The sequence below is a fragment of the Podarcis pityusensis genome (assembly GCF_964106645.2).
Source record: "Podarcis pityusensis genome assembly, chromosome: 16".
NCBI lineage: Eukaryota > Metazoa > Chordata > Lepidosauria > Squamata > Lacertidae > Podarcis > Podarcis pityusensis.
Window position 1 is genome coordinate 36,172,965 of NC_138041.1, and position 20,470 is coordinate 36,193,434.

The window sequence follows — 20,470 nt, forward strand, 5'->3', positions numbered from 1 at the left end:
ACCCCTGACAATTAGGTCCAGTCGTGACCGACTCTGGGGTTGCGGCGCTCATCTCGCTTTATTGGCCGAAGGAGCCGGCGTACAGCTTCTGGGTCATGTGGCCAGCATGACTAAACCGCTTCTGGAGAACCAGAGCAGCACACAGAAACGCTGTTTACCTTCCCGCTGGAGTGGTACCTGTTTATCTACTTGCACTTTGACGTGCTTTCGAACTGCTAGGTTGGCAGGAGTAGGGACCAAGCAATGAGAGCTCACCCCGTTGCGGGGATTCGAACTGCCGACCTTTTGATCGGCAAGTCCTAGGCTCTGTGGTTTAACCCACAGCGTCACCCGCATCCCTTTAAACCCGATGGGTACTTCCAAATTCATGTAAGCAGTTGCATCAACCCACCAAACTCCTAGCATTGTGCTCTCCCCACCCCTGAAAAGGTGTCACACCTGATTCTTTCAGGCCCAAATGGACAGGGGTTTCCACTTCCATGACGGGTTCTGGCTGTCATGGGGTGGGAGGTACAGCACCAGAGTTTTTGCTACTAAAGGAGGGGAGAGGAACCTATGGCCTGCCAGATGTGGCTGGACTACAACTGTTTCCTAGCTATAGAGCCCAACCTCTGCAAGAACTTGTGTGCTGAGCATCTCTTGTGGGCCTTGGATACTAGGAGGTCAAACAGGAGTGGGGACCGTTTTTCAGCCTGAGAGACACATTTCCTTCTGGACATCCTGGGAGGGGGGTTGCATACGAGTGGTGGGCAGGACCAGAGACAAAAATAGGCCAAGCAATGAATGTTGTTTTTACTTTAATGCTGTATGGTAGGCTAGTTCCTACACATACTTGCAGCCCCTCCCTATCCCCCATATAGAAAACCAAGAGGCATTATCACCATTTCAAGGACACATTTCAGGTAGGCAAAACACTCAGCGGTGGTGAGGGGTCTAGCCTGGGATGGAGGAATGTGGCTGTAAATAACTCCCAAGGGCCAGAGAGCAATGTTTTGAGGGCTACATTCAGCCCCTGGTCCGTAGGTTACCCACCCCAGGGTTGAACAATCAATAATTAATCAAGTACAAATCAGGCGTACAACAAAATACTGCTCCTATTAAGGATGCCAGCCAGCAATGGCCATTTTCCATCCCCCCTCATGTTTTTTGTCCACCCCCCCCCCAAAAAAAATGGTCAACTAGTAATCTGTGCCCCACAAGCATGTGCAGGTCTCATTGGGCCAGTTTGGCTCCACCCCTTGGTTTGTTTGGTTTTTTTAAAAAATATAAACTATTTTTTCTCATGCACAAGTCAATAAATGTACTCTTTCATCAAGATTTTTCTTTTGTGCAGATAAAGTGTAACTCAAAATGTTTAAAGCCAACAGCCAATACTATGCTAGTGGGTGGTTGTTCTTGTTTTAAAAAAGTAACATGAAAGTGCTCTCAAGTGCCAGTCTTCCAAAATGGCCGGATCTCTGGCCTTTAATGTGCTGCCTTCAAAAAATTGAGGTGTTTACTCAAATCGTTCAGAATTCAGCGCCTGGATGATGGAGCAATAATCCCAGCATTCTGATTGATAATTTAAATGGCATTTCTTTCTCACATTTTGTCGAAATAGCCCTAGGGTTCTTGATAATGAAAGTTGGGAAAATGTTTTGCATTTTGTTTTGTTTTTTAACATGCAAGGTGTGACTGTCGAAATCTGTCAGATATGCATAAAGTGAAATGCAACGTGCTGTTTCGTTCTGCCTCAATTAAATTTTAAGTTTTGGTGGTTTGATCTGAATGCAAATTCAGAATCTTTTGACACCGCAGGCAGGGGCAGCTTTACTGTGGCATCAGCTTTTATGAACTAGGGCAGACTTCAGACATGGCTGATCTCCTTTGTGGTTTTGTTTCATGTTCCTTAGAGTGCCGGTAATACATGTGAAAAGGACTAAGGAGTTCTTAGTAGAACTGCAGGTTCCTGGGTTCTGATCTAGGCAGTAAGATTCTCTAGGGTGTGAAAAAATATGTGCATGCCACATTGAGCTTGTTTGAGGGAAAGCAGTGTATACATATGATTAATAAGTTAATAAACAGTAATCCACTTGAGATGTTGTGCTCAGACCCATCTGCCTGCTTTTCTTGGTATGTTCCCAGAGTTTCTCATGGTGCAAAGAGCTGGTGCAAATGTGCATTTGCTCTTGTGTTTTAAAGTAGATTTCCTAATATATTTGAAAACAAATGAACACACGTCTGTGGATAATCTGACTGTATCCTCATGACCACTGCTCCTTGTGCATTTTTCTAATCTATGGGTTGTGCTGAAGAAGATTCCAGCGAAACAGTCAGATTATCCGGGATCACTGTCCTACATTGTTATTCACTTACTACTTCGGCACCATGAACACCTAAAAAAAGTTTTACCGCTCAGCCCACAGGATAGCATCTATCACTTTGTTTCAACCATAGACTTATTATACTTTTACGGACTTTCAAAGATTGACAGACATGTGTTCATTTGTTTTCAAATATATTAGAGAATTTACAAGTGTACACATTTTGTTTTTGTTGTACTAAATCATGTATATTATGCAATAAGAACTACAGTGCTATCTAGTATACTGGTCTTCGTTTTGCTTGTGTTGTTTGTTGTGTTAAGTTTGCAACACAGGGGTTTGTTGTTCTGTATTAAAGCACCGTATTTTTCACTCTATAAGAGGCACCAGACCACAAGACGCACCTAGTTTTTGGAGGAGGAAAACAAGAAAAAAAATATTCTGAATCTCAGAAGCCAGAACAGCAAGAGGGATTGCTACGCGGTGAAAGCAGCAATCCCTCTTGCTGTTCTGGCTTCTGGGATAGCTATGCAGCCTGCATTCGCTCCATAAGACGCACACACATTTCCCCTTACTTTTTAGGAGGGAAAAAGTGAGTCTTATAGAGCAAAAAATACGGTAGATTTCCATCTGTCAAGCGAGATGCTCCTTTAACTCAGAGGCAGAGAACCTGCAGCCCTCTGGAGGTTGTTGGACTCCCAACTCCCATCAGTCCCAGCCAGCTTGGACGATGGTAGCTGGAGTCCATCAACATCTGGGAAGGACACAGGTTCCTATGCCTGGGATAAATGATGGTGATAACAGCAGTGCAAGATCCAAAACCCTTAGGCACTTTTTTTTGGGGGGGGGGGAGAGACTTTCTAGCAATGAGAAAACAGTTAAGCAAAACCATGTAGGGGAACGTGTGATTTCTGGAGCAAAGGGGGGGATCAGCAGGGAATGCATAACTGACTGCTTCCTGTCACACCCGCCATTAATATGAGCTCTGATGGCTGTTTAAAAGCCATCTTTGTGTGTGTTTATTTCAATAATTTACAGGGCTTTGTTTATCAGATGTGAGTGGCGTAATCCATAATTCTGCAGACAGGTGTTCTGGTGATTAATAGGGCTTAATGGAATCTCAGCCCCTTGCGTGACAGTCCTGTTCCGTTAACGAGATTCCAGGCTGAGTTAAGCGGTGAAATCTTAACGATGAAAATTAATGCCTCTCGTTCCACTGTACAGAGGGGTGTGTCCTCCCTCCCTTCGAATTGATAGCGATAATGTATAATGTTCCTTATGATCTATCGCTGTCCAGAAACTGATACTGAATCACTTCTGGTCCTGGAATCATTAAAATTATGATCCCCTCCGGGACTGTTAAGAATGATGACACACACACACAAACAGTGTCCATCCTCCTTTTCCCTTGGGAGAACCATTGAAAGTGGGCAGAGTTATTAGTACTTTTATTATTATTATTTCATTAAATTTATCCTTTTTTTTTTTAAAGCAAAGTAACTCAAAGCACCTTATAGACAGATGCATTAAAACCAATAAAAAAGGAAAGCAGAGCAAAATCGAAAAGGCAATTCATTTTTTAAAAAGCTGGGTAAAACATCCCACCCTCTCATAAACAGAAGAATAATTAAAAGCCAAAGACCTGGTAAAGGGGGACGGGGCTTGCCTTGCACCTAATGATATATAATGACGGAGCCAGGAGAACCTCCCTGGGTTCCATTCTACTGTGGAATGTGGAGCAAAATTGGGGAGAGATGCTCTTGTACTCAGACCCTGCTTGTGGGCTTCTCATTTTGGGCCTCTGGTTGGCCACTGTGAGATCAGGATGCAGGACTAGATGATAATAGTAATAGTAATAATAACAACAACAACAACAACAACAACAATAATAATATAATAATTTATTATTTATACCCCACCCATCTGGCTGGGTTTCCCCAGCCACTCTGGGCGGCTTCCAACAAAACACTAAAATACAATAACCTATTAAACATTAAAAGCTTCCCTAAACAGGGCTGTCTTTAGATGTCTTCTAAAAGTTTGGTAGTTATTTTTCTTTTTGACATCTGGTGGGAGGGCGCTCCACAGGGTGGGCGCCACTACCAAGAAGGCCCTCTGCCTGGTTCCCTGTAACTTGGCTTCTCGCAGCGAGGGAACCACCAGAAGGCCCTTTGAGCTGGACCTCAGTGTCCAGGCAGAACGATGGAGGTGGAGACGCTCCTTCAGGTATACTGGACCGAGGCTGTTTAGGGCTTTAAAGGTCAGCAGCAACACTTTGAATTGTACTCGGAAACGTACTGGGAGCCAGTGTAGGTCTTTCAAGACCGGTGTTATATGGTCTCAGCGGCCACTCCCAGTCACCAGTCTAGCTGCTGCATTCTGAATTAGTTGTAGTTTTCGGGTCACCTTCAAAGGTAGCCCCACATAGAGCGCATTGCAGTAGTCCAAGCGAGAGATAACCAGAACAACAACAACAATTTATTATTTGTACCCTGCCCATCTGGCTGGGTTTCCCCAGCCACTCTGGTGGCTTCCAACAAAGATTAAAAATACATTAAAATATCACACATTAAAAACTTCCCTGATGTCAGATGTCTTCTAAATGTCAGGTAGTTGTTTAGATGGGCCTTCTGGCCTGATCCAGCAGTCCGGGCTCTCCTCGTGCTCTTACAACTTTGTTCCATCTCTCTCTCTCCTTCCCTTTCTCCCCCAGTTCCCTGCAGCTTGGCTGACCATGTTTGACGCTGTGCTTATCCTCATATTAATACCTTTGAAGGACAAAGTGGTCGACCCCATCTTGAAGAGGCACGGCCTGCTCCCGTCGTCGCTGAAGAGGATTGCGGTCGGCATGTTCTTTGTGATGTGCTCTGCGTTTGCTGCAGGTGAGAGAGGGGAGGGACGGGTGAGAGTGCCGCTGGTTGAACGGTCATTTGGTGGCTGCCCGGAACATCTAGAAAATGGGATAAAAAATGGGATACGCTACACCAGCATCAGACCTAAAGCCTATCAAGTTCAACACTTTGTGTCTTGGTTTCTGACCAGATGCCTCTGGGAATCGCACAAGCGCAAGAGTGTTTTCCCCACTTAGGGTTCCCAGAAGCTGTTGTCCTGAGGCCTTCTTCCTCCCAACACTGGTTGGTAAACCACTGAGAGCCTTATTCCTCCATGAATTTGTCTAATTCTGTTTTGATGCCATCCAAGTTGGTGTCCATCCCTTCAAATCCCATGCAAAGAAGTGCTTTCTTTTATCTCTTTGGAGATTCTGCTCCAAATCAATTCATTTCCTCTTCCGTTATTCCTATCCACTACTCAAATCATCTCCAGATAAAGTCATGTTAACATTTATTTCCCCTTCCAAGAAAAGTTAACATCTACCTACCCAGTAACCAAGATCACACACCCCTCCAATTCGGTTCCCCTCAAATTCTTTGCCCACCCAGGAATATTTTGGGCCCATACATAGACCCCTACCAACACCTTTGTCACTGTATTTGTTTCACCAGTCCTGTGCCTTAATCTTCTCTAATTCTGCAACTTAGTCAAGAAGAAAACAACGATGCCTTTGTAGGATGTGTAGGATGTGGGTAAAACCTCAGCGCCTAGGACTTGCCGATCGCATGGTCGTCGGTTTGAATCCCCGCGGCGGGGTGAGCTCCCGTCTTTTGGTCCCAGCTCCTGCCCACCTAGCAGTTCGAAAGCACCCCTAAGTGCAAGTAGATAAATAGGTCCCGCTTTCTAGCAGGAAGGTAAACGGCGTTTCTGTGCGCTGCGCTGGTGCAGGCTCGCCAGAGCAGCTTTGTCACGCTGGCCACGCGACCCGGCAGTGTCTCCAGACAGCGCTGGCCCCCGGCCTCTAGAGCGAGATGGGCGCGCAGCCCCAGAGTCGGACACGACTGGCCCGTACGGGCAGGGGTACCTTTACCTTTAGGATGTGTAAATGATCTACTTATTGAGAATAATTTCCACATGCTCAGCACCTTTTCACAATGCTTCATAGACTGTTCATGCCTTCACCTGGTACCCACCACAAGGAACGTATTGATAAAGTCTTAAATAAATTAATCTTGAGGGCTTGTAGTCCTCCCAGTATATCAGAGCGAGGGACACTTTATAGGGCCATTAAGGCTTCTCTCTCAATGAGAAGAGGTAGTTACCTTATTAGGGACAAGGTCGTTTTGATATGTGGGCAAGCCAAGTTCCTGCTGCAAAGTCGTTTGAACTTTTATCTTTTGGGGGTTTCTTTTATTTCTTTTATCCCTCTGCTACAAGAAATTTGTGCTTTTAATTTTAGTCAATTCCCTGTACCTAGGCAACACAACTTTCTGAGGTCCGTATAACTTCAGCAAACAAAATTATTTTATCCCGTCTCATTTTTCCCCGGGTGCAAATCCAGCACAGCATCAGTTTGGCTGCTTATGGATTGGGCAAATGATCCGGTAGCACACGTTTTCTCACGGGGCAGCAACTTCTTTCTGGTTCTTCTATTCAGGTGAAATCCAGCAGCGCCACCTTTGCCTTCCCCACCCACCCCACCCAGCTGCCACGTCCCCTGAGCGCCCGCCCTCCCCGATGCAATTTGCAACGCCTATTAGAGGCTTTCGATTATTTCAGAATATCTTATAAATTGTGCGAGAACGCGACTGATTAGATTTAATGAACGTTGGCGGTGCTTACTTTCGTGGCTTACATTGTAAATTCTTAGCAGCGGTATTTAAGACTACTCAGCTGGAAAATCAACTCCGTTTGCAGCCTTTTAAAACAATTACGGCAAAAATTTAATCCCAAACTTTAAATGGTAAAGAAGCGCCTTCGATCGTATCTTGAAACTTAGCGCATTGCTACTTCGAACAACCAAAAAAGAAAGAGGAAAGAGGATGTAGCGTGTCAGGTGAAATTATTATCATGGACATATTTTTTTATCCCTCCGTAGGAGGCAGGGCAGTAAATACTGGGTGGGTGTGAATGCGCAGGGAACTTAGTGCCTGGACAGGGATTCGAATTCGGGCTTCTGCAAGCTGAAGTCCAACTTTCCATTGACTACACCACTCATCAGAAGTTTTTTTAAACAACAATCACAACCCTACAGAAACAAAATAAACTAATTTTGAAAGGCTTTGTGAGGAAAGGAAAGTATTCAACAAAGAAGACATTGTTGGGGTTTGCTTCACTTTTAGGGAAAGAGAATTAATTTGTTCATTTCATTTCAGAATTTCTAAGTGGCTCTACATTCACTGAATACCCAAGCAGAGCCCAGAAATAGAATGTAAAGCATGATACCAGATCATAAAACAGCATTAAGAAGTAAAATCCAGAAAGAATTAAAAAATTGCAGAAAGAAAATAGATTAAGCCTGCAATCCTAACCCCATTTACCTGGGAGCATGTCCCATTTAATTCAGTAGGTCTTACTGCTGAATAGACATAGTTAGAATTGCAGCTGAATTCAGGAAGACGTGGAGAGAGAAGAAAAACTTTCAACAAATGGCAGAAACATTTATTATTATTATCTGGGCGTTTTTAAACAACAACGAGATAATGCAAAGTGACTTACAGTATACAAGCAAACAAATGCATATGTTAAAACCAGCATAAAAGAGAAAACAGAAAAATCTAAATCCTTGGCCCTCCAGATGTTCTGAGACTACAATTCCCAGCATCCCTGATCACTGGCCCTGCTAGCTAGGGATCATGGGAGTTGTAGGCCAAAAACATCTGGAGGGCCAAGGTTGAGGAAGCCTGCTCTATGGCCTTCTAGAAGTGGGTGTGATGTTTTTAAAATATTTCTCTTTCCTCTTGGTTTTAATGTATCTACGTGGGGTTTGTTGCCTGTATGATGGGCTGTAAGCTGTGGTTTTCAAAGTAGTGATGTATGGAAGTGAGAGCTGGACCATAAAGAAGGCTGATCGCCGAAGAATTGATGCTTTTGAATTATGGTGCTGGAGGAGACTCTTGAGAGTCCCATGGACTGCAAGAAGATCAAACCTATCCATTCTGAAGGAAATCAGCCCTGAGTGCTCACTAGAAGGACAGATCCTGAAGCTGAGGCTCCAATACTTTGGCCACCTCATGAGAAGAGAAGACTCCCTGGAAAAGACCCTGATGTTGGGGAAGACTGAGGGCACAAGGAGAAGGGGACAACAGAGGACGAGATGGTTGGACAGTGTTCTCAAAGCTAGTAACATGAGTTTGACCAAACCGCGGGAGGCAGTGGAAGACAGGAGTACCTGGTGTGCTCTGGTCCATGGGGTCAAGAAGAGTCAGACATGACTAAACAACTAAACAACAATAAAGTTCCTGTGGGTTGCCCTGGGCAAGATGAAGTGACCCAACAGATTTAATAGATAATAATGAAAGCAGGAGCCATGTGGCCCAGCTTGACCAGCATCCTCTTCTCACAGTGGCCAACCAGATGTCCCCATGCAACAGCACTCTGCCTACCTGTGGTTTTCAGCAACTGGTGTTCAGAGGCATAATACCTCCAACCATGGAGGTAGAACATAGCTATTGCATGACTAGTGTCATTGCTCTCTTGTCTGTTCAGCACTGGGTCCCTCTCGCTCCTTCGGCTGATGGAGGGGGCAGAGTGACGCTTTGTTCCTGCAATTCCAGGACAACTGGATGTTGGAGCCAGAGATTCAGGAAAGGATCAGGTGGTATCAAGGCTCCCTAGATCTCCTCTAGCTGATGGATAGGCTCAGGTTGGTTCCCCCATTGCCTTGAGGCAGCAGCGGCAGCCTCCTAGGAGTCCCTTGGCCGATTTCAGAAGCCAGAGGAGGCTGCCTGCTTGTTCTCCAGTTCAGGGCTACTGGTTTTCCACTTCCTCTTCCTCCGCCTCCATTTGTCCCTGCTGCTGCCAGGTGGTGGCCACAGATCGGCACATGTTACCAGTGAGCGAGCAGTGTTTCCTGCTTCACATGACTGGCATAAAATTTGAAGAGGGGGAAAGGGAACTGCCTTTTTCAGACATCGCCCCAGCTGCATAGAAATGTGAAACGCAATTCGCCTCCGCTTCCTCTTTATTCTTGAAGCACAGCACCAATGTTGAAGAAGGCTGGTTTTCCTCCTGTATTTGATATCTGCAGCATGGCGATTTGGTTTTGGCTTTATTTTAATTTTTTAAAAAAGGATGAAAGTGGAGACACTCTTTACGTCAGGAATCGGGAACCTGCGCCCACCCCCCAGATGTTGTTGGACTCCAGTCTCCATCATCTCTGACCGTTGGTTGGGATGATGGGAATTGTAGACCACCTAGAGGGACAGAGGTTCACCACTCCTGCCTTACACTGCAAATATATATGCTCCAGCATACTGTAACCGGGTCTTCCGGTTCATGATAAGGCAGCTCACCACTGGAAACAAAACAAAAAGTGATTAACAGTGCAATTCTAACCATGTCTGTTATTAATTAATTACTTAATTAATTAGGTAGTTAGTTAATTAGATTTGTATACTGCACTATACCTGTAGATCTCAGGGCAGTTTGCAACATAAAATTACAATTAAAAAAAAAACAGAAAATGCACAATAAAAACCAAAACAGCCCAGCAATCCCCGCTTCCACAACACATTTTAAAAGATCATCAGATGTCAATCAGCCTGGCTAAAGAGGAACAGTTTTTCCTGGCACCTAAAGTTGTATCATGAAGATGCCAGCTGAACTTTTCTGGGGAGAACAGCCCCCAAACAGGGAAGCAATGCAGAAAAGGCCTGCTCTCATGATGTGACCATGACAAGGGACTGATGTCAATGTTGCCCACTGACAGATCACCCTCTTCCTGCCCAGATCAGCTTCCTCATCCATAATGGGTGAGGGAGATCTTATTCTGAGGCCGACCTGACATTCAACAACAACAGCAGTCACAGACCTGAGGGCTGGCTGACAGGACAACTGCAATTTCCCAGCTTGGAGGAGGGGTTGGCACACGGCAAAGTCACTAACTGCCTGTGCCCCGTGCCCCTTGCCCAGCCTGCCCCATCTCACACGCCATACCTCCCCCCACCCCAAACCACTGAGATTGGGGGACCCCCTGCTCTCATCTTCTCCCAGGAACATCCCACCAAGAGCCCTTATTTGAACACAAGCAAGATATAATAATAATAATAATAATAATAATAGTAATAATAATAGTTTATTTATACCCTGCCCATCTGGCTGAGTTTCCCCAGCCACTCAGTTAAAATCAATACAGCATTAAATATTAAAAACTTCCCTAAACAGGACTGCCTTCAGATGTCCTTTAAAAATAGGATAGCTGCTTATTTCCTTGACATCTGATGGGAGGGCGTTCCACAGGGCGGGCGCCACTACCAAGAAGGCCCTCTGTCTGGTTCCTTGTAACCACACTTCTCACAATGAGGGAACCGCCGGAAGGCCCTCGGCGCTGGATCTCCGTGTCCGGGCTGAACGATTGGGGTGGAGACGCTCCTTCAGGTATACAGGACCATGGCCGTTTAGGGCTTTCAGCGTCAGCACCAACACTTTGAATTGTGCTCGGAAACATACTGGGAGCCAAGGCAGATCTCTCAGGGCCGGTGTTATATGGTCCCGGCGGCCACTCCCAGTCACCAGTCTAGCTGCCGCATTCTGGATTAATTGCAGTTTCCGGATCACCTTCAAAGGTAGCCCCACATAGAGTGCATTGCAGTAGTTCAAGTGGGAGATAACTAGAGCATGCACCACTCTGGCGCATTAGAAGCATTTTAAAGCATTCCAAATAGCTGGGGCCATAACAGCAACCGAAAGCAGCATACCCTAACCCAAAGATCTTCTGGCCGCCTCAGCTTCCAAGGCTGCAGTAAATCAATGAATCTGTAGAGCCACACCTGAAGCCAGGTAGAAGAGGCAGGGGGCAGGTCCTACAAGGCCCACAGCCAATGGTCTTCTGTGCTGGGCAGACACACTCCTTTGAGGCTGTCTCCTCGGAAGTATGTCCTATTGAATTCAATTGGGCTTTACTCGCAGTAAGCAGGTTTATGGTTGTGGTACTTTATCCAGTGACTTCTGAATCATGCTGTAGAGCTTGCAAACCTCATTTTTGTGCGGGTTTTAGTATTCATAGGAATCAAAAGGGATTTATCTCTTGCTTTTGCAAAATCGCTGTAGTCCAGCATTTGCATAAAACCAGCAAGCGCTGGATTTCGGGGTTTTTCTCCCACCAAATAATACAGGTCGCCAGCATCTGTTGATGCTCTGCTTTGACTTTGTACTGTGTGTGTGTGTGTGTGTTCTGCTATCCATAATGAGATGGCCTTTATTCCAAAAGATGTCTGTTTGCATCAGTAGCTGCAAGCTAATCCACGTGGGACGAGGGACGGATTTGTGTAATTCTGGTTAATAAAACGAGAATACAATAACTCCAGAATCCTGTGGTGCAGGAAACTGGAATTTCCCAAAAATGTGCTTCTTTTCCTGGCTGTTTTTGTTCTTGTTTTCTTTGGTGTGCTTACAGTATTTTCTGCATGTGGATGCGAGAAAACATAATTTAAGCTGTGGTTGCTTAGTTCAGCTAATCCTCTTGTAAGGCAAGCAGATCCGTTCTTTTCGAACTGTGAAGAAGCAGCGGATCCAGGGTGCCAGCTCACTTGCCTAGCTTCTTATAGGAACACAGAATCAGACCATGGATAAATCTAGTTCAGTATTGTCCACACTGACTGGCAGCAGCTCTCCAGGGTATCAGCCAGGAGTTTTTCCCAGCCCTTTCTGGAGACCCCAGGGATTCAACACGAGACATTCTGCAGGCAAAAGGTCATAAAGGTTTTCATAAACGCCCTATAGAGTTTGGAGTGAGCAGTGAGGAAGGGGCCAAGTTTGCTGACGGCACTAAATTGCTCAGGGTCCAAAAAACAAAAATACCTTTCCAAACTGAATGAATAAGTGGTAAATGCAATTCAGTGTAAAAAAGTGTAAAGCGGTGCATGTCAGGACAAACAAAATCTTAATTTCACCTAAACGCTCATGAGCTGGTGGACCAGGAACAAGACCTTGGGGTCATAATAGATGGATCCATGAAGAAGTCAGTCCTTGCAGTCTGCAGCAACTTTAAAAAATAAATCAAATTCCATGCTAGGGATCATTGGGGAAAGGAAGTGAAAATAAAACTGCCAGTATCATAATGCCATTATACAGTGGTACCTCGGGTTAAGTACTTAATACATTCTGGAGGTGCGTTCTTAACCTGAAACTGTACTTAACCTGAAGCACCACTTTAGCTAATGGGGCCTCCCACTGCTGCCACACTGCCGGAGCATGATTTCTGTTCTCATCCTGAAGCAAAGTTCTTAACCCGAGGTACTATTTCTGGGTTAGCGGAGTCTGTAACCTGAAGCGTATGTAACCTGAAGCGTATGTAACCTGAGGTACCAGTGTATAAATCTGTGGTGTGACTGCATTTGGAATACGGCGTACAGTTCTGGTTTCCTCACCTGTGAAAGGATACTGTAGAGTTGGCAAAGGTTCAGAAATGATCAAGGGGGTGAAGTGATGCCCCTATGAAGAAAAGCTGCGGAGTTTGGGACTTTTTAGTTTAGAGCAGTGTTTCTCAACCTGTGGGTCCCCATATGTTGTTGGACTACAACTCCCATCATTCCTAGCCAGCATGACCAGTGGTCAGGGATGATGGGAGTTGTAGTCCAACAACATCTGGGGACCCACAGGTTGAGAACCGCTGGTTTAGAGGGAAGGTGAGGAAAAGGCGAGAGGGTAGAAGTTCATAAACTTGTGGATGACATGGAGAAAGTGGATGGAGAAAAGATTTTCTCCCTCTTAACGCTGGGACTTGTGGACAACAATGAAGTTGAACGTTGGGAAATTCAGGACAGAAAGGACTTCTTCACGTGGCGCATAGTTAAACTCTGGAACTCTCTGCCCCAGGAGGCAGCGATGACCACCAAAGTGGATGGCTTTAAAAGAGGATTAGACAAATTTATGGAGGAGAGGGCTGTCGATGAGTGTTAAGCACAATGGCTCTGCTGTGTGTGCTGGTCCCGGGGGGGGGGGGGTTTACCGTGCGGCGTAAGGGTAAGGAGGCTGTCCGTCAGGGGTGAAGTGAGGTCCAAAGCAAGGAGCCGGGCATGGTTAGGAACTCAGGAGAGCAGGTCAGGGTGCCGGCAGGAACAGGTTACCAACGATGTTGCTCCAGCAACCTGGGACTGGGCGGGCTGGCCTTTATTTCCTCTGAGGCCAGGGGCGGTCCCGGCCCACAGGTGACCTGCCTCTCCTGGCCTTAAGGCGAGCACTCCTCCTGCAGGAACTTAGTTCCCTCCGCCTCTCTGTCCTGAGCCTCTGGAGCTCAGGAGAGGCTGGAGGGTTACGGGACCCAGAGGCAGCCTCACCTTCCCCTGACAGGGCTGGGAGAGGAGCACCTGCAGGCAATGGGTCCTCCAGCCCCTCAGGAGCCAGAGTGGATTCATCTGGTGTCTGCTCCTGAGGATCTGGCACAGGTGAGGGCCCTTCAGATTCAAGCCCCTGCCCTGGAGGCGGGGACTCCTGTGCAGGCTGGGATTCCTCAGGTTCAGCCTCTGAATCAGATTCCCAGGCCATCACACTATGCCTCCACGATCTGAGGCAACAACGCGCCTGAATATCAGTGGCTGTAAACTGCAGGAGGGAGAGAGTACTCCTGCGCTCAAATCCTGCTTGTAGGTTCCTCACAGGCATCCTGTTGACCCTTGTGAGAACAGGATGCTGGACTAGATGGGCCATTGGCCTGATCCAGCGAGCTCTCAAGTTAAACACGTTTATTCATTGTGTCTGAATTGTATTTACTCAGCTGAAGCAAGTTAGGTTAATCGGGTTGCACCCCCCACTTGGCTATGAAGCTCTGACCCTACCTCGCAGGGTTGTTAGGTGGACAAAATATAGAAGTGGGGGAAATGACATTCACCACTCCAAGCACAGGCGGGGAACCTCGGGCCCAGGGGCCGAATGGGGACCTCCACATCTATCTTCTGGCCCTTGGGATGCTCCCCAGACCACACCTGTCACCAGCCCTGCTTCACACACCCCTTAAGTGTTATTACTTTGCTGGAATGTGTGCTTCAGCTGCGAAAGGGTGTGTGTGTGTGTGTGTGTGTGTGTATTTGTAGAAACTACCAGGCAAAGGTGGGACGCAGGTGGTGCTGTGGGTTAAACCACAGAGCCTAGGACTTGCCAATCAGAAGGTCGGCGGTTCGAATCCCCGCAACAGGGTGAGCTCCCATTGCTCGGTCCCTGCTCCTGCCAACCTAGCAGTTCAAAAGCACGTCCAAGTGCAAGTAGATAAATAGGTACCGCTCCGGCGGGAAGGTAAACGGCGTTTCCGTGCGCTGCTCTGGTTCGCCAGAAGCGGCTTAGTCATGCTGGCCACATGACCCGGAAGCTGTACGCCGGCTCCCTCGGCCAATAAAGCGAGATGAGCGCCGCATCCCCAGAGCCGGTCATGACTGGACCTAATGGTCAGGGGTCCCTTTACCTTTACCTTTACCAGGCAAAGGTAAAATTTGCATTAATTGCCCTGCCCCCTTTCCCCTCTTGCACTGCCCACTACCAGGATGGGGGCCCCAGAAGGTTTGCGCAGAAGTGCATGCAGCCCACCGGCTAAAATAAGGTTCCCCACCCCAATCTCTGAGGGACGCGGTGGTCTAAACCACAGAGCCTAGGGCTTGCCGATCAGAAGGTTGGCGGTTCGAATCCCCGCAACAGAGTGAGCTCCCGTTGCTCAGTCCCTGCTCCTGCCAACCTAGCAGTTTGAAAGCACGTCAAAGTGCAAGTAGATAAATAGGTACCGCTCTGGCGGGAAGGTAAACGGCATTTCCATGCGCTGCTCTGGTTCGCCAGAAGCGGCTTAGTCATGCTGGCCACATGACCCGGAAAAACTGCGGACAAACACCGGCTCCCTTGGCCTGTAAAGCGAGATGAGCGCTGCAACCCCAGAGTCGTCCATGACTGGACCTAATGGTCAGGGGTCCCTTTGCCTTTTACCCCTGATCTAGGAGGAAGGGTAGGATTTTTTTAAAAAATGTAATAAATGTGAAGCTCCATATTGCATTTCCCCCTCTCTTCCAGGAATATTGGAAAGCAACAGGCTAAAGATCGTGAAGGTCAGGACTATCAATCAGACGATTGGGAACGCAGTCTATCATGCGGCCGATATGTCCGTCTGGTGGCAGATCCCTCAATACCTTCTGATTGGGTTCAGCGAGATATTTGCAAGCATTTCGGGTGAGTTTGGGAAGGGGAGCGCGGAAAGGTCTTGCGGCTCTTTCTTGTACGGCCATTTCATCCCGTTGACTGAGGAGTCTCCGACCACGGGGAGAATGCAGACCCCACCCCACCCCTGCCTTCCTCTCTGTGTGGCCCTCAAAACTCTCCCCAGGCCTAGGGTGTGGTTGTTTGTTTGTGATTGGCAGGAACACAAGTGAACAGCACAAGCAACGCTGACACCAAACCCTACATACATTAAGCATAATAGAAACATCGCTACCCCACCCCACCCCCACCCATCTCCCCCCCTCCACCCCTTTTCTTCCTAATGTCTCAACAAATGAAATGGATTTGTAAAAATGTTACGTGGAAAAAGTACGAGAGACATTACACTTACTTCTGTAAAACAAGAAAATAATAATAATAAACTCTCCCCAGGCCACATGCGCTACTCTCTCCCAGCTTCCCACATCTAATGTGTTTTCTCTGGCCGGAAACGTGTCTCTCAGCTCTGGGGAACGCCTCTTGCTTATCCGGACGGGGGATCGAGAATGGTGTTCTAGAAACTAGCCTGCTGTGCGAGGTGCAGAGCTCAAATTTCACGCCCCGCCCACTTTTGCCTGTGGCCCCGCCCACCGCCAACATGCGGCCCTTGGAACTTTGCTTAGAAAGTAATGTGGCCCTCGGACTGGAAAAGCTTCCCCACGCCTGATTTAAAAGCTCTCTCACCTGCCCTGGGCTCTTGCTTCCATTTCATACTTTTACGAAGCTGCTTTTAGGGATCTGCAGATGGGGGGAAGAAAGCTCATTCTCTGTGTATTTGCAGCGTTTTCCACTTGGCAGTTATTTTAAACGCATTTGTGGGAGCGGGGGTTATTGAGGGTTTTTTTGTTCTTGTTTTTATTATGTATTTGGTGTTCTCAATTTTTTTATGTTGTGAAGAGCCCTGTCATCTTTGGATAAAGGGCGGTATGCAAATATAATAATAATAATAATAATAATAATAATAATACAGTGGTACCTCGGGTTAAGAACTAAATTCGTTCTGGAGGTCCATTCTTAACCTGAAACTGAGGTACCACTTTAGCTAATGGGGCCTCCCGCTGCCACACAATTTCTGTTCTCATCCTGAAGCAAAGTTCTTAACCTGAGGTACTATTTCTGGGTTAGCGGAGTCTGTAACCTGAAGTGTCTGTAACCTGAAGCATCTGTAACCCGAGGTACCACTGTAATAATGTTGATAACGTTGAAGCCCTGTTTTGTGCCATGTCATCAAGGTCCAGGGTCCAATCCCTGGCCACCCCAGTCAAGTTGTAAGACCTGGGAGGCGAGGGGATTCTCATCCTGACATCTCGGGGGGCTGCCCCTGCCCCATGGCAGCTGACAGTGCGGAGCTGGATCCGAACCAATGGATTCAAGTTACCTGGGCGGGGGGGGGGGGCGGGGAGGAAAAAGATCTAGCCTATCTCTTAGCAAGATTGCCCATAGGACACAAGTAGCTTTGATGGTGGGACAATGGTCTTTGGTGGGCTCTCTTTCCCTAGAGCTGCTTAAGCAGAGGTTGGGTGACCACCTCGCAGGGATGTTGTAGGAGTTGATTTCCTGCATTGGCACAATGTACAGTGGTACCTCGGGTTACATACGCTTCAGGTTACAGACTCCGCTAACCCAGAAATAGTACCTCGGGTTAAGAACTTTGCTTCAGGATGAGAACAGAAATCGTGCTCTGGCGGCACGGCGGCAGCAGGAGGCCCCATTAGCTAAAGTGGTGCTTCAGGTTAAGAACAGTTTCAGGTTAAGAACGGACCTCCGGAACGAATTAAGTACTTAACCCAAGGTACCACTGTATTAGAACTGCTTTTAAGAGGTTTCATGTCCTGTTGTGTGTCGTCCTGGGCTCCTTTGGAAGGAAGGGAGGAATAGGGGAGCCTCGTAAGAAGGAGGGGCCGTAGATCAATGCTGGAACATGTGTTTAGTGGTCTAAGGGAGGGGTCAGCAAACTTTTTCAGCAGGGCCGTACTATATTTTGAAAAAAAAATGGACAAATTCCTATGCCCCACAAATAACCCAGAGATTCATTTTAAATAAAAGCACACGTTCTACTCATGTAAAAACACACTGATTCCCGGACCGTCCACAGGCTGGATTGAGAAGGCGATGGGGCCAGATCCAGCCCACGGGCCTTAGGTTGCCTACCCATGGTCTAAGGGTCAATCCCTGACAGCCTCAGGTTTGTTTTTGTTTTAAAAAAGATCAGGTGATGGCAAAGACTTTTGCTGACTTTGGGAGCCACTGTCACTTAATGCAGATGGCACAAGGCTAGATGGCTCCAAGGCTGCAGATGTTGCCAGTGCGTAGCTTGAAATTCGCTGCTCTAGCCCAAGAGGCAAGTGTCCTTGAGTATTTCCGTCCCCTGCCGGTTTCATGTAGTGTCCAGCAGTACAGGCTCCTATTGATTTTATTCTCTTTTCTCTCTTTCCTTCTTTTTCGTGGAATGCACAAACGGGAGGAGGGAGCGTGGCCGTAAAATCTCATTTTCTGGTCTGTTTCACACACATTCAGGGCTCATTAGCAAAAGCAAAGCAAGAAATAGCTCCAGCTTTGTGCCTCCGTTTCACATGCATGTTGTTTTGCGTAGACGTCGAATTTAATAACTGTTGCTCTCTTTTCTCTGCTCCTCTCTCTTCCTTTTTACTCCCACTCGACACCAGGATCACCATGGGCCAAAAACAAAGAACGCCAAAAAAATTGATATTCTGTGCCTCGTTTTTAAAGTCCCCCCGCCGAAGTAAAGTTTAGTTGTTAATCTTGAACATTTAAGTTTAGTTTGGTCGATGAATAAAATCAATGTCCCTTTGATTGAGTACATCTTTACCTTTAAAATAAGTACGGTCATACCTCAGGTTGAATGTGCTTCAGGTTGAGCGCTTTCGGGTTGCACTCCATGGCAACCCGGAAGTAACGGAGCGCGTTACTTCCAGGTTTCGCCGCTCGCGCATGCGCAGACACTCAAAATGACGTCATGCGCATGCACGGAAGCAGCAAAACGTAACACACGCATGCGCAGACATGCCGTCACGTCTTACATTCTATTCAGGATGCGAACGGGGCTCCGGAACGGATCCCGTTCGCATCCCGAGGTACCACTGTACCATATTGGCCCAATTATAAGTCACACTTCTTCCCCGAATTCTGATCGGGAAAAGTTACAGTGCGGCTTATAATCAAGACCTAATGATGTGCTGCTGAAACAGCTTCCCAGGAGGACCATTGGGGATGTGGGACAACGGTGCGCCGTGCACCCGTGACTCCCAAGCTTTCCCCGAGCTGCCCGGGGGGGGGAGTTGCGCCACTTTGCCAACAGGAATCTCCTCTTCCTCCTTCATTTTGACAGCTTGGGAGTCGCGGGCGGGCTGTGCGCCATTGCCCCACGTTCCTGGGATGCTTCCTGGGGGGAGCTGCACCGCTTTGCTGACAGCATTCCCCCCTTCCCCGTTCTTTTTGACAGCTCTTGGGAGGCTCCCCCCAGGAAGCAGCCCGGGAGCGTGGGGCAACAGTCCGCCCTCCGCCCCAAGCCAAGATAACACCTGATACAAGGCTGCCTTCGTTATATTCATTAAAAAAACAAACAAACGAATTTATTCTTATGATACCTTTATACCCCACCTTTTCCACTGACAGGATAAAAGCAGATAAAAGCTTACAGGTAAAAGCAAGAATTGCTAAAAACTTAAAACAACAAACTGCTAAACATTGATAGAATTAAAACGTTGGCATCCATCTCAATGGAGTGCGCCACCGGGGGCGAAGTCAAACCGCTAGCAGCACTGAAGTGACTTCCCAGGGGCACAAGCCTGGGGGGTATATCTGGAGGTCCTGGGCTGCCGGGATGACAAGACCCCCCCCCTCGGCCTCATTGACGTTGTCCAAAGGAAAGCAGAGCAAAACGTTTGGCACCAGCTTGGCTGCAGGGGTTGCTGGAAGGAGGCGTACAAGGCGCCATCCAACTGTCTTGGGGACTCCAGCAAGTCAGATTATTGTCTCCCCCACCCCTTGTGAGCCACGTTTGGTATCAGTGCACTTCTTCACCCCTTGGGGGGGCAGGGAGAAGACCACCCCTCAGGGTGTTGTTTTGAGCAGGGCTTTGGAGGGACAGATCTGCACATCTGGCAATGTCGATGGCCCCATCTGCACTAGGCATTTAGGCTGCATCGGAGTAAATCGGGGCTTGGGAACCTTTTTTCAGTCAGAGGGCCATTTTCCTTACTGGGCGACCTTCCAGGGGCCACACGGCAGCCATTGGGCAGGGCCAGGGGCAAGAGCAGCTGGAGCAATTAATGTAGAATTAGGCTAACTTCTGTAAACACATACAGTGGCCTTTGCGGTATTAATAATACATTTTAAGGCCAGGGGAATGTCTCCCCACCTACCCATTTCCCCAAATGCGGCCAGTGGAATTGCATTTTGGCTTCCTTAAAAATTCTTTGGGTGCCTCATCTGAAGAAAAGCCGCTTTATTTGCTTCCGTGAGGGAATGCTGGTAGAAACTTGGAAAAGTTAACTTTTTCTCTCAGTAGTTCTACAGTGAAGCCACTAGGTGGCAGGATTTTAGATCCTCTTCACCACAGAAAGAAAATGTGGAAAAAAACTGTTCTGTCCTCATGAATTTCAGCCCCTGTCGCTTTGCTTTTTTATATTTATACTTTTTTATATTTCTGCTTATAAAAACTCAAAGAGGCCCTGTTCAATGTGGTGGGTATATTACGCTGCAGAGTTATACCAGGTGTCTTTTTAAAGTTGTTTCTGGACAAACATTTGGTTCTGTTTTGTATCCCAGTTCAGAAAGCGAGAATTGTCCTTCAAGGGCCTTGCGATTTGTTCAGGTTATCCCACAATTCATACCAAAAGGGTCAGGTTGACTGGACTAGCCACTGTCTCTCAGCCTAGCCTACCTTAAGGGGTTGTTGTGAGGGTGAAATGAAGGGAAGG

At 47.3% G+C, this 20,470-nt stretch overlaps 1 protein-coding gene across 2 annotated transcripts in view; it reads left to right on the forward strand.

Moving 5' to 3' along the window:
- SLC15A4 (solute carrier family 15 member 4) overlaps positions 1-20,470 on the forward strand; it is a 60,784-nt gene that overhangs the window by 26,971 nt on the left and 13,343 nt on the right. For both annotated transcript variants that reach the window (XM_080985168.1, XM_080985167.1), the window contains exons 5-6: positions 5,017-5,185; positions 15,345-15,500. In XM_080985168.1, the coding sequence (XP_080841294.1) occupies positions 5,017-5,185; positions 15,345-15,500 (325 nt within the window). The remainder of the gene's footprint in view (positions 1-5,016; positions 5,186-15,344; positions 15,501-20,470) is intronic.